Source organism: Mirounga angustirostris, unplaced genomic scaffold, assembly GCF_029215605.1.
Source record: "Mirounga angustirostris isolate CCGP_5_RB_7025 unplaced genomic scaffold, mMirAng1.0.hap1 SCAF_2, whole genome shotgun sequence".
Lineage (NCBI taxonomy): Eukaryota > Metazoa > Chordata > Mammalia > Carnivora > Phocidae > Mirounga > Mirounga angustirostris.
In genome coordinates, this window is record NW_026991710.1 from 62,262,315 (window position 1) to 62,277,208 (window position 14,894).

Here is a 14,894-nt window from a genome sequence, read left to right on the forward strand (position 1 = left end):
AGGATATTAATTTGGTTTTACATTATTGTAAATATTACTATTTTAAAAAAATTTTGTATGCAGGTGTCTTCTGTAATGGAGAGAATTAAAAAGAGTACATATCCTGTAAATAAAGATTAAATTCCACCCTTTTCTTAAAAAAAAAAAAAGTACAGACAACATACTGTGATGATGGCCTCATGCTAGAATCTACATTTCTCTCGCTCTGTTTCAGGATTCTGTATTTTAGAAAGACATTATTCCAAGAAAAAGATCTGAATTTAAGCATCTACATACTTTGAGTGTAGATACATAAATACATATTTTGAGTGCTTAAGCAAAAAAAAAAAGGTTTTAAGTCAAATACTTAAAAGATTCCTTATATAGAAAAATTTCCATTTGGAATATAACTATTTTAGTCAGATAGCTCTAGTGTTCTTGATCAAAATCCTGCTTGCAAAATTTCCACAACTGTGTAGTGAATCAAACTAGTAATTTCATGCACAAAAAATGTGTACAGTGTATGGGATCCACGTAATCTCCATCAAATTCAAACAATTAATAACTATGTATTTGTGATTAAGAGCAAGAGAATCTTGGGTTCACAGCTCTGGCATTAATCAGCTATGTTAACTTGGGAAAATTAATTCATTCTCCCAATCTCAGAACTTGCATCTGTAGAATACCAGTAAAAATTGGGACCTCTTAGGTTCTTAGAAAAATTAAATGAGATAATGTAATTAAAGCTCCTAATATATTGCTTGGTAAATAGAAAGCTCTCAGTATATGAAAAGAATGTCCCATAATAGGAAGAATTCTAAAACTATGAGAAGTTATTAAAAAAAAAAAAAATGGTCAGATGCTCTTAAGCAACATGTGACATATTAGCTAGTAGTAATACATGTAGAGTTCACTGACTAATCACTAAGAGTTACCTGCAAGATTGTCAAGCATGAAGTTCAGTAGCTTTCGGGTTCCATCTGGGTCCTGGTATAAATTGAGAATATCCTGTGATAAAGGATTGCCTAAAGCAGAATAAAAAAATAAAATCTGTAAGACTTACAATTGTAAGACCAGACAAATGTACACAATAAAATACTAATTTTGTAAAGTGAATTTTAAAGTATTTAGTCAGTTACATAAATTTAAAGAAATTATGTGAATCTAAAGAAATACTGTTAAGATAGTCATAAGATTTCAAAAATGTTTTCTCGATTTCACTGTTTATACTATATATCCACAATTTGTTTGCCAAAATCACATATATAAATGTACTTATTAATCTTAGTCAATTCTGAAGTAATATCACAATTCAACACCCTGAATTAACCTTTGTAAGTTCTACATTTATCTTTGAAGACGGAACAGTCCTATATGAGAAAGAATGAATGCTATCATAAAAAAAAAAAAAAAGGGAGGGCCTTCCTAGTTAGAATATTTATATTACATATGGAGAAAGGAAGATATTTCAAGTGAAAAGAAAACCTTGTACAAACATGAGTTAGTGAAATGTGAGAAGAAAATAAGAATTTTTTCATTATGGTGATCAGGAATATCTGAGTACTAACAGTACAGATGTATCAAATATCAAAAAAAAAAAGCTATTGTTAACAGTCTATATATTCCCTTAAGAAATAAAGGAGGAATTTGTTGAGACAGGCATGAAACAACAGTCTTGCAAACAGATTTCAAAAGACAAAAACCATGGAACTTCCAGAAACAAAGGTTTTAACTACTGAAGCAAACAAAATCTTCAACACACAAACTCAGCAGAATGGCTAAAATTTAAAAATATTGACCAGAAAGTGATTTAAAAAAAAAAAGTAGAGTATTTGGAACTCTCATATTGCTGGTATATTTCAACTGTGGTGAAAATCTGGTTGGCAGTTTCCAATTCACTTGAAAGAGAAAAAGGAAATTTCCTGGTGTGACAAAAATGCTCTATATCTTAAGGTAGGCAGTGGTAACACATGTGTATACTTTTATCAAAATTAGTCACAGTACATACTAAAACATTTGGTATTTTAATATATAACTATAATTCAAAGTATTAGGGGGAAAAAACTATGATCAATGAGTTAGGCAGTACATCAGACACAACTAAAAATAAAATTAGTGAACAGAAAAAATACATTCAAAGAAACTACCAAAAATGCATCACCAAGAGTCAAAAAGATATAAAGTAGGAGACAGTAACAGATATGTGAGTTAGATAAGAAATCTTAACATATATTAAATTGGAGCTCTAGAAATAGAGAACAGGAGTTGGGTCTCTGGCTCAACATATGAAGAACTCCACAATTGAAGTCATAAGGCAAACTGCTGCCCTGAACACAAACAAGCAGATATAGAAAATCACAGCCGAGTGGCAGCAAAAGTCCGGATACAGAAGCCCAGAAATGGAACTAGTATCAGTTGGCACACTTTGCGTCATAACTGACAAACTGGTGGAGGCTTGGAGAAAATTAGCTTGAGAGTTAAAAAAAAAAAAAAAAAATCAAAGGGACCCAATCTTAGGAGCCTCTAACACTTCCCTGAGTTTTATCTCCAAGAGCCCCACCAGGTTTTTTATATAAAGACTGGAAAAAAATTCCCCTTGTGCTTCTGGTGGGAAAGGGAGAGTGGGGGAGTGGGGGCGTGGGGGAGGGGGTAATGCTCTCCTTAACAAGTCCTGCATGCAAGGAAAACTTTTTACCAGAATATAATCAGGTGAGGCTTTACCATTTAACTTCAAGTAAATACCCCACACTCCAGCCCCCTCTAGCCTGATTTGGGGCAGAGAGAGTAGAAAGGAGCATATCTAACTCAAAGGCCCATTAAAAGACTGAGACCTAATCATAAAACTACAGGACTCTTCCTCTCTTTCCACATCTTACAACCACTTTAGTATTGCTCCTGTGTAATAAGATGATTATGGTAAATGGAACTATAAGCCTCAGAGTCTCTGAGAAAACCCAAAGGCAAAAGAGGAGATAAAAACAAGAAAACTGAAGGAAATTTTAGACTCTGATATACAACAGCAGCAAACAGTAAACACAGCCTAAGTCCTAGCCAGAAAGAGAGTTTGGAAAGAAGTGAGAAAATGCATTATTTAAAAAGAAAAAGGGTGCAAACTTTCAAAAGATAAACTTTTTAAAAATGAATAAACTAATGAAGTGGGGGAAATTGGAGGGGGAGATGAACCATGAGAGACAATGGACTCTGAAAAACAAACTGAGGGTTCTAGAGGGGAGGGGGGTTGGAGAATGGGTTAGCCTGGTGATGGGTATTAAAGAGGGCATGTTCTGCATGGAGCACTGGGTGTTATGCACAAACAATGAATCATGGAACACTACATCAAAAACTAATGATGTAATGTATGGTGATTAACATAACAATAAAAAATTAAAAAAAAAAATCAAACTGGGGGAAAAAAAAAAAAAAAGAATAAACTGACCCAAGCAGCACAATGTATACAAAGAAGTATATGAAAGGACTTCATTTTACTTTGTACTGCAAACTAGAGAATGCCAATTGCAAGTAGAAAACTATAAAACCTATTAAGGAAAATAACCAATTACTTAAAACAAAACCAAAACAAAAAACATGGTAATGGCAATCAAGTTCATTAGCAACAATGGAAGCTGGAATACAGTGGGAATATTTTCAAAGGGTACAAAATGGTATTGAAAACTTCAACACTCCTCCACTAGTTATCAACAAAAAAGTAAACAAAGGAAGTAAAGATGGAGATCAGAAAAACACACCAACCAACTTGACCTGATATTTATGTAATACTGTACTCAAAAAGAGGAAAATATACAATCTTTTCAAGTTACAGGAACATTTCACCAAGACAGACCATATTCTGGGCCAGAAAAACTGTAACATGTTTAAAAGAAATGAAATCAGAGCATACTGACCATAAAAAAAAACCAGAAAACAACAACAGAGAACTAGAAAATCTCCAAGTACTTTGAAATTAAACATCATACTTGTAAATAATCTATGGGTTAAAGACAAAGTCACAAAAAATTTTAATTTAAATGAAAATACATTATCAAAATTGTAAGATGAACCTAAGTCAGTGTCTAGAGGGAAGTTTATAGCATTAAATCCTTATACTGGAAAAAAAAATCTAAAATCAATGACTTAACTTCCATATTAACAATCTTAAAAAAGAAGAGCAAATGAACCCCAAAGAAACCAGAAAGAAATAATAAAGAGCAGAAATCGATAAAATTTACAACCAAAAACATGAGACTACTACTGAACCTAAACATGGTACTTTGAAAAGAGAGACAAAAAAAATTGATAAACCTACACTTGATCAAGAAAAAAAAAAAAAAAGACACAACTCAATAAATACCAAGAATTAAATAAGGAATAGATCTTGGGACATCAGGACAGGGAATACTAAGAAAGCTTTGTTCTTAAGTTCAATAACAGAAAAAATGACCAAATTCCTTGAAAGACAGAAAATATCACACCTCACTCAAAAAGAAATGGATAGAAAACTCAGCCAAAAATGGCAGAGTAAGGACCTCCAAAAATGTGCTCCTTCACAAGAGCAAAATGGCAGAATATGGGTAAGGACAGTAATTTGTGGAATTTTTGCCTTCTTCTAGTCCCTCACTGCCAAGGCAGCCTGGCAACCTGGCAACCAAAATTGAGCTAGAGCCTTTCAAAACCTCATTCCCCAAAGTAGCCATTTATCTGACTTGTGTGGTGGCAGTTCCTTGACTCTTGCCAAGTGCTAAAAGCCTTCCACCTGAAGGGGGGAGAGGGTGTAAGGGCATGTTTGAGGAAACCATTACTGGTAAATGATTTAACTTATGGCTGTCTGAGCTCATAGAAACAGGTAAGGCAAACAAAAGACTAACCTAAATGCTTAAAAGAAAAGCTTGGGAGTAAGATGTCACTAAAGGCTTTGAAAAGTTCTGATATATTCCAGGTTATCTAGAAAACTGTAAACGTGGCTGGCTTTGCATATGCTTAGGAAAGACCTGAAAACAGCCTAAGCTCTCACCTCTTCCTCATCTTGAGGCTGTGCACAAGTCAGAAGCTGAACACTAAACTGAACAGATTTCAATGGCTCAGTCAGTAGAACATGTAGCTCTTGATCTCGGGGTCATAGGTTCAAGCCCCGTGTTGGGTGTAGAGATTACTTAAAAATAAAGTCTTAAAAAAACAAAAAACAAAAAACAAAAACCTACAGAGGCCAAAACGTAGAAGAATGACATATTCAAAGTGCTAAAAGAAAAAAACTGTCAACTAAGAATTCTGTATCTAGCAAAAATATCCTTCTTAGATGAAGGAGAAATTAAGACATTCCCAGATAAACAAAAACTGAATGAGTTTGTGACTAGATCGGCACTACAGAAAATATGAAAGGGATTCCTACAGGATGAAATGAAAGGACACTGGATGGTAACTTGAATCCATATGACAAAAATAAAGAGTACCAATAAAAGTAACTACATAGGTATCTATGAAGACAGCATAAATATAATTAGTGGTTTTATCATTTTCAATCTAAGAGACAACTGCATACAGCAAAAATGATAAATCTATGTTGATGGCCACACAATGTACCAAGATAATACTTACGACAATAACAGCATAAATGAGAAGTGAATGGAGCTATAGGTGCAAAGTTTTTTTATATTATTTAAATTAAGTTGATATTAATCCAAATTAAGAATACTATAAATAAGATGTTAATTTCAACCCCCAGAGTAATCACTAAAAAAACAGCTCAATATAATATAGCAAAAGAAAAAAGGGAATGAAATTGGTACACTGGAAAATACTCATTTAACACACAAAAAAAAGGCATTAATTGAGAAACAGAGGAACAAGAAGGCACTAAGACATAGAAAATAGCAAAATGGCGACAAAAATCCTACCTTATCAGCAAATACATTAAGTATAAGTGGATTAAACTGATTAAAATGCAGAGATTAGCAGAATGAATAAAACATAATTCATCATATGCTGTCCACAAAAGATACAATATAGATTCAAAGACACAAATAGATTGAAAGTAAAAGAATAGAAAAATGTATGCCATGCAAACAGAAAAAAGCTAGAGTGTCTATACTAAGAAATGGATAATCTCAATGTCCTTTATCGATGAAAGAAATTGAATTAGTTAAAAACTTTTCAACAAAGATAATTCCAGATCCATATGGTTTTACTGGAAAATTCTACCAACCATTTAAGAAAGCAGTAATACAAATGTTATGCAAACTATTCCAGAAAAAAGAAGTGTTAGTTACACTTTCAAACTCATTTTATGAGGTCACCAGTATTCTGAAAGCAAAGACATTGTAAGAAAAACACTACACAATATGGCTTATGATCATTAATGTATAAATCCTCAATAAAATAGTATACATTTAGATATATACTAGTGTATATATTTAGATAATATATCTCAATATATTAGAGTGAGAATACATAATCACCAAGTCATTTTTAAAATGGGAATAGAGGCTGGTTCAACATCTGAAAATCATTAATGTAATTCAACATATAAACAGACTAAAGAAGAAAAGTTACATGATCATCTCTACAGTCACACACAAAGTATTTGACCAAATTCGACTTGCATCAATGACAAAACCTTCAAGCAAATATGAAATAGAAAGAAATTTATTTAACCTGAAAAAGCATCTACCAACAAACTTGTCACTTATATATTAATGGTGAGAGACTGCTTTTCCCTAAAATTGAGAACAAGGCAAGGATGTGCACTCTCATCACATGTATTTAATACTCTCCTAATACTATCACCAATGTGATAAGGAAACAAATTAAAAGAATATGTAACAGAAAGGAAGAACTGAAACAGTTTCTATTCACAGATTAAAAGTTTGTAAAAGTTTACAAATGTTGAGAGAGACCAGGTCAATATATTTAAAAATCAACTGCATTTTAATTCTATAATATCAATGAATAACAAGAAATTTAAAAAGCACTACCATTTACAACAGCATCAAAAATATCAAGTATAAATACCGCAAAATATTTGTAAGATCCACATGCTGAAAACTATAAAGCATTAAAGAAAGTAAAGAAGGCCTGCATAAATGAAGAGATATACTGTATTAATAGATTGGAAAACACAATCTTAAGTCTCAAGATTAAGAAACTGAATCTCCTCAGACTGATCTAGGTGTTCATCACAAGCCCGAAAAAAATTTTAGCAGGATATTTTGCAAAAATAGTAAGCTGATTCAAAAATTTGTATGGAAATGTATAGCATCTAAAGGTATAAAAGCAAACGTGAAAAATAATCATGAAGTTGAAGATCTCATGCTACATAACCAGTGATATCAAAAGGTAGGATAGTATAATTTAAAAAATCCATAATTACAATATATGTGAGGCAACTGATCTGAACCCACATTAAAAACAAAATAAAGTCAGAATGGATTAAAAACAAAGTCCAGGGGTGCCTGGAGGGCTCAGTCGGTTAAACACTGGACCCTTGATTTCGGCTCAGTTCATGATCTCAGAGTCCTGGGATCGAGTCCCACACTGGGCTCCCCCTGCCTCAGCAGGGAGTCTGCTTGTCTCCCTCTCCCTCTGCCCCTCCCCCTGCTTGCACACGTGCTCTCTCTCTCTCAAATAAATCTTTAAAAAAAAAAAAAAAGGCAAAGTCCAGCTATATACTATTTGTAAGAGATACACCTAAGCATAAGTACACAGAAAGGTTGAAAGTAAACAGATGAGAAAAGATATATTAGACAAACATTAACCAAAAGAAAACTTGCACAGCTGTAATATTAGACAACATAGACCATAGATAAAAATATTTAACAAGGGAGGAAGAGGCTCACACTACCTAATATCAGATTCTATTCACTAGATGGTTTAGAAATATATACAATACAGCAAATATACAGCAATATATAGGTGTAGGTGGTATACCTAATAAAATAATCTCGAAGAATATAAAGCAAAAACTGAGTGAACTACATGGGGAAATGAGCAAATCCACAATTTTAGTGGAAATTTTAGCATTAATCACCTTAATTACTAAAAGAGCAAAGAGTCAAAAATTTGCAAAGATATAAAAAATTTGAGCAACAAATTTGACCTAATGGACAAATATATAGACCTGTGCCCAACAATTAGAAAAACAATATTCTTTCTGATGCAGTAAAACATTTACAAAAATTGATCACATACTAGGTCATAAAGAAGAATCAACGAATGTCAAAGAATGGGTTCATACAGGTTACCCTAACTGCGTATAATGCAGTTAACTTTAATGCTAACAATTAAAAAAAAGATATATTTAAAATCATGTATGAATGGAAATGTTAAATAATCAATGGATCAAAGAAGATATGATAACCTATATTAAAAGTACTTAGGCCAAAACAAAAATGAAAATACTTCATATCAAAATTGTGGGATGCAACAACAACAAAAAGAGCCAAATAGGCGTATTTATAGCCTTACTTAAATGCTTACATAAAATAAGAAAATCTAAGTATAAACTAAACCATATATCCAACTTAAAAAGAGAAAAAAGGAAAATATATATCTAGACAAAACAGAATAAAGAAACACAGAAATGAACCAGTTTTTGAAAAATAAAAGGCAACACTGATTCAATGAAAATAACATAACTGACAAAATCCCTGGGGAGGCTACACCAGAAAAAAATAGCACAAATAAGCAATGTTAGAAATGAAGAGTGGGTGATACAGCTATAAACAGAACAGAGTCTAAAAATATATCAAGACAATATTATGAACTTTCATGCAAATAAATTTGAAAAATTAAAAAGCTAACAAATTCCAATAGTACATATACAGTCCAACAGAACTAACAATCGTCAATGGTTCTTGTAACTACAAATATACTGGGATGGTATTTAAGTATCTTCCACAAAGAAACAACTGGCAATGAGAGTTTTATAGAATTATTCTACCAAAATTTCAAGGAACACATTAGTTCAATCTTATACAAACTCCTTAAGAGAACTGATTAAGAATCTTACTTAGGTCTGTCTTGTTCATGAGCATATGTTTAAAATTCCTAAAATTTTTTTTGTTGGGAGAGGCAGTTCACCAGGGACCTGTGCTTCCCTCTTCATTCCTGGTGAGTGTGACAGATTCTGAGGCCTATGAGTCTGATACTGAGCAGTTTCTATAGCTAGTTATATAGGCAACTAAACAGGTTAAGGCAACCACAGCAATATTTCCATGTAACTCTTTGCCCCCCTGGGGAATCAGAACTAGTTTTTTGCTGCTCACTACAGTATTCGGTGCTTGCTTGAAAAGTGCTGGAGTGTTGGACATGAACTACTCAGTTCCAATGCAAACTCACTGTGTATAAAGCATATGTCTGGGCCCATCTTGTTGTCTGAAGTGATAACATTCTTTGTCTCTGACCCAGGAGTCTCATTGTCTTCTGCCACTATCCATGAAACAAAAATTGGCTAACTTATTAACTTATTAGTAGAGTAAAATCTCAGGGCCTTGGGGTGCCTGGGTGGCTCAGTCGTTGGGCATCTGCCTTCGGTTCAGGTCATGATCCCAGGGTCCTGGGATCAAGCCCCGCATCAAGTTCCCTGGTCAGCGGGAGGCCTGCTTCTCCCTCTCCCACTCCCCCTGCCTTTGTTCCCTCTCTCTGTCTCTGTCAAATAAATAAAATCTTAAAAAAAAAAAAAAATCTCAGGGCCTTCACAGTCCTTGACAAATATTATCAAAATGCACCACGATGGATTTATCTCAGTAATGCAAGTGAGTTTAAACTGGAAAAAATGGGGGCACCTGGCTGGCTCAGTCAGAAGAAAATCTGACTCTTGATCTCAGGGTCATGAGTTCAAGCCCCACATTGGGTGTAGAGATTACTTAAATAAATTTTAAAAAATGAACAAATAAGTAGAAAAAATGTATAGATATAATTTATTAATCAACCTATGAAATGAGAAAATTATCCCACAATAGATGATGCATTTGATAAAATTCAGCCCTCACATAAGGATTAGCAAAACAGAAGAAAACTTCTAGAAACTAAAAAAAAATGTGTTTTACGAAAAATACAAAGCAAATATGGAAAAATATTAGAAGCATTTCTTTTGAAATTGGGAATAGAAGCATGCTCACCCAGTATTAATGCTTCTACTCAATGCTGTACTAAACATTCTGGTCAGACATTAAAATAAGAAACATGCACATGAAATGATCATCTGCATATGAAACCTGAAAAAATTTGCAGACAAATATTCTGAAAGGTAAGAATTTAACCAAGAAAGCCTACTACAGATGAATTTTTTTCTTAATTGTATTTCTATACCCCAACAACAAATAGGCAGAAAAAGCAAATTTAAAAATAATTGTAATAGGGAAAAAAAAGTATAAGGTACCTACGAAACAAATCCAACAAAAGAAGTGCCTGAGCAAAGATGTGAAGCTATAAAATTTTATTTGAAGACGTTAAATAAGATCTAAATAAATGAAGATGCCAAAATTCAGATAGGAAGACTCAATATATTAAGATGTCAATTCTTCCTAAATTGATCTACACATTTAATGCAATTCTGAAGTCCCAAGAACATTTTTTATCAAACATAACAAGCTGTTTCTTATGCATGAGGAATCCGAGACAGCCAAACTGCCAAGACACTATGAAAGAAAAATGTACGGGGAATTCCCAAAGCAGATATCAAGTTTTAATATAAAGCCATAATAATGATTATGATAATGTGGTAATTAGTGCAAGGTTCAACAAATTGATTTCTGGATATATAAAATGGAGATACAAAAACAGACCGTGACATAGGTGATAGAGAGGTGACTCTGCTGATGATCAGTGGGAGAAGGGAAAACTATTCACTAAATGATAGTGAGACAGTTGATTATTCATAGAAGTGACTACATCACTCCATAAATGAGACCCTTCATACCATATTAAAAAACCGGTTCCAAAATGGTATTGGAATGCAGCAGATAAACGTTAATATTCTCACACCATATACAAAAATGAACTCAAAATGGTTTAATAACCTCAACCTGAAGCCATAAAACTCCTAAAAGAAAACATAGGCAGTCAAGTCTTGGACATGGGTCTTAATATCTCTGTGAAGCTCTTTCCTCAGGCAACGTAAACAAAATAAGTAAAATAAATAACTGGGACTACATCAAACTGAAAAGCTTTTGCACAGTGAAGGAAACCATCAACAGAACAAAGAAACAACTTAATGAATGGGAGAAGATATGTGCAACTGCTGTTATCCATAAAGGGTTAATATCCAAAATATACAAAGAACTCATATACATCAACACCAAAGAAAATCTGATTAAAAATGGGCAGAGGACCTGAATAGACATTTTTCCAAAAAAGACACACAGAGGGCCGACACACGAAAAGATGCTCAACATCACTAATCATCAAAGAAATGCAAATCAAAACCACAATGTGATATCACCTCACACCAGTCAGGATGGCTAATTTCAAAAGACAATAACCGGTGTTAGTGAGGATGTGGAGAAAAGGGAACCCTGTTGGTGGGAATGCAAATTGGTACATCTACTATGGAAAACAGTATGGAGATTCCTCAAAAAGTTAAAAACAGAAATCCAATACAATCCAGTAATTCCAGTTCTGTGTTATTTACCAGAAGAAAATGAAAACACTAATTCAAAAAGATATGCAGTCCTATGCTTACTGCAACATTACTCACAATAGCCAAGATATGGAAGCAACCCAAGTGTCCATCCATAGATGAATGGATAAAGAAGATATAGTGTGTGTGTTTGTGTATGTGTGTGTATGTATATATACGGGTATACATACACACATATACATACACACAATGTAATATTAGTAAGCCATAAAAAATGAGATCGTGCCATTTCTGACAACGTGAATGGGCCTAGGAAGTATTATGCTAAGTAAAATAAGTTAGAGAAAGACAAATACCATATGATTTCACTCATATGCAGAATCTAAAAAACAAAAACAAATGGATAAACAAAAAACAGAATCAGACCTATAAATACAGAGAACAAAGTGATGGTTGCCAGATAATTGCCAATGGACAAAATTGGTGAAGGCTCCCAGTTATGGAATGAATTAAGTTAGGAGAATAAAAAGTACATCATAGGAAATACAGTCAGTGGTATTTAAATAGTTACATGGTGACAGATGGTAGCTACACTTGTGGTGAGCAAAATATAACTTAGAGTTGTTGAATCACTATGTTGTACACCTGAAACTAATGTAACACTGTGTGTCAAGTATACTAAAAAAAAAAAAAGGACCTTAAAAAAGATACATGCATCCCTGTTTATTGCAGCTTTACAACAGCTAAGATACCGAAACAACCCAAGTAACCAATGATAGATGAATGGATAAAGATGCAGTGTATATATATGCAATAATAGCCATAAAAAAGAATGAAATCTTGCCATTTACAAAAACATGGATAGGCCTAGAGGGAATTATGCTAAGTGAAGTAAATCAGAGAGAGAAAAACAAACACCATATGATTTCACTTAGATGGGCACGTGGCTGGCTTAGTCCATAGAGTATGTGACTCTTGATCTCAAGAGTCTTGAGTACAAGACCCATGATGGGCTTAGAGCTTACTTAAACACACAGGGGTGCCTGGGTGACTCGGTCAGTTAAGCAGCTGACTATCGGTCTCAGCTCAGGTCATAATCTCAGGGTCATTAGATCCATCCCCACGAAGGGCTCCGTGCTCAGCAAGGAGTCTGCTTCTGTCCCTCTGCCCCTCCCCACACTCACAATTGTGCTCTCTCTCAAATAAAACTTTTTTTTTTTTTTAGATTTTATTTATTCACTTGACAGAGAAGAGAGACAGTGAGAGAGGAAACACAAGCAGGGGGAGTGGGAGAGGAAGAAGCAGGCTTCCCACAGAGCAGGGAGCCCGACGCGGGACTCGGTCCCAGGCTCCTGGGATCATAACCTGAGCTGAAGGCAGATGCTTAACAAGTAAGCACCCAGGCACCCCTCAAATAAATGAATCTTTAAACACACACATACATCCCAAACAAAAACCAAAACAGTCTCTTACAGAGAAACTGTGGTTGCCAGCAGGGGGGGTTGGTGGGGGGTGGGTGAGAGGAAATGGGTGAATTGGTGAAGGAGATTAAGAAATACAAATTTGCAATCATAAAATGAATAAACCATGGGGATAAGTACAGCATAGGGAATATAGTCAATAATATTGCAATAATGTTGTATGTATACTCAACTTAATCTGGTGAGTATTTTGTAATGTGTGTGTCTCACACACGCACACACACAACTGTCAAACCACTATGTCGTACACCTGAAACTAATATGTCAACCATACCTCAAAAATTTTTTTAAAATTTCAAATGAATGAGAGAATTTACCATGAAGAGTAAAACTTTACAGAACTTTTAGGAAATAATACAGAAAAACATTTTTCTAACCTGGGGTAAGGTAGGATTTCTTTCACAAGTTATGACTTCATAAAGATTTTTAAATTCAACTACAATAAAAATAACAAATCTACTCATTAAAAGATACCTAAGAAAACAAAAAGAAAACCCAGAGTAGAAGACGACATTTACAATACAAAACACACAAAACTTAAGAATTCCTATAAATAAATACTTAAAGTGAAAATGAGCAAAAGACATCAATAGCAACTTCAAACAAGAAACATGGCCAATAAATATATGAAAAGGTGCTCAATCTTACGAGCAATTAGGAAAACACAAATTAAGAGAACTAGAAGCTATTTCACACTCAGTAACAGACAAAACTTTAAAAAGCTGACAATACTATGTGTTGGGAAGAAGACAGAAAAATGGAAACTATATTACTTTGGGGAGTGTATTTTAGTACAACTACTTTGTAAAACATTACGGCATTACCTAATAAAGCTAAGGAAGTACAAGCAGATCTCTACAACCCAACTATTCCACTCCTAGAACTCTATCAGGAGATATGTACAAGAATGTTCATGGCTGCATTGCTTATAGGAGGCATAAAAAGGGCAAATAATCTAAATAACTACTGTAGAATGAATAATTATACCATATTCATATACCAGAGTACAACAAAGCAATTAAATTACTATTACATGCATGCATGAACATGGCTGAATCATAAAAACATAAAGCTGAAAAAAAGCAAGTCACAAAATATATTCAGTAGGATTTCATTTATCTCTATAAAGGTTAAAACACTGGTAATAGTTACATATCTGGCACATAGTAGGTGCTCATCAATACCTGTCATTTGATTGAAAGAAAAGTAAAATAACAACACAAAAGTCAGGATGGTAGTAATCTCTGGGAGAAGGGATGAAAACGTAACTAAAAGGCACACATGAAAATCGTAAGGTACAGGGGATCTACACCAACGAGGTGTGATTGTGCCTATTTCCCAATAATCTCACCAACAGTTACTTTATCAGCTTTTTGGAATTTTTCCAATCTAACAAGTAAAAGTTGAGTATAGTTCCAATTTGCATTGTTATTATTATGCATAAGTTGATGAACTTCCTGTTTTAAAATCTTGTGTATATCCTCTTATATGAACTATTAATATACTCTCTACTAGATTTTTTTTTATTATTATATTACTCACCATACAATGCACCACTGGTTTTGATGTGGTGATCCACGATCCATTGTTTTCATGTAAAACCCAGTGCTCCATGCAGTACGTGCCCTCTTTAATACCCATCACTGGGCTAACTAATACCCCTCCCCTCTAAAACCCTGTTTATTTCTCAGAGTCCATAGTCTCTCATGGTTCATCTCTCCCTCCAATCCCCCCCATTTTTCCCTTCCTTCTCCTAATGTCCTCCATGCTATTCCTTATGTTCCACAAATAAGCGAAACCATATGATAATTGACTTTCTCTGCTTGACTTATTTCACTTAGCATAATCTCCTCCAGTCCCGTCCA

The 14,894-nt window shown here is 34.0% G+C and overlaps 1 protein-coding gene across 7 annotated transcripts in view; it reads right to left on the reverse strand.

Moving 5' to 3' along the window:
- The window catches only part of CNOT6L (CCR4-NOT transcription complex subunit 6 like), a 114,691-nt gene that overhangs the window by 43,971 nt on the left and 55,826 nt on the right, over positions 1-14,894 (reverse strand). For all 7 annotated transcript variants that reach the window (XM_045880930.3, XM_045880933.3, XM_045880932.3 and 4 more), the window contains one exon: positions 915-1,004. In XM_045880930.3, the coding sequence (XP_045736886.2) occupies positions 915-1,004 (90 nt within the window). The remainder of the gene's footprint in view (positions 1-914; positions 1,005-14,894) is intronic.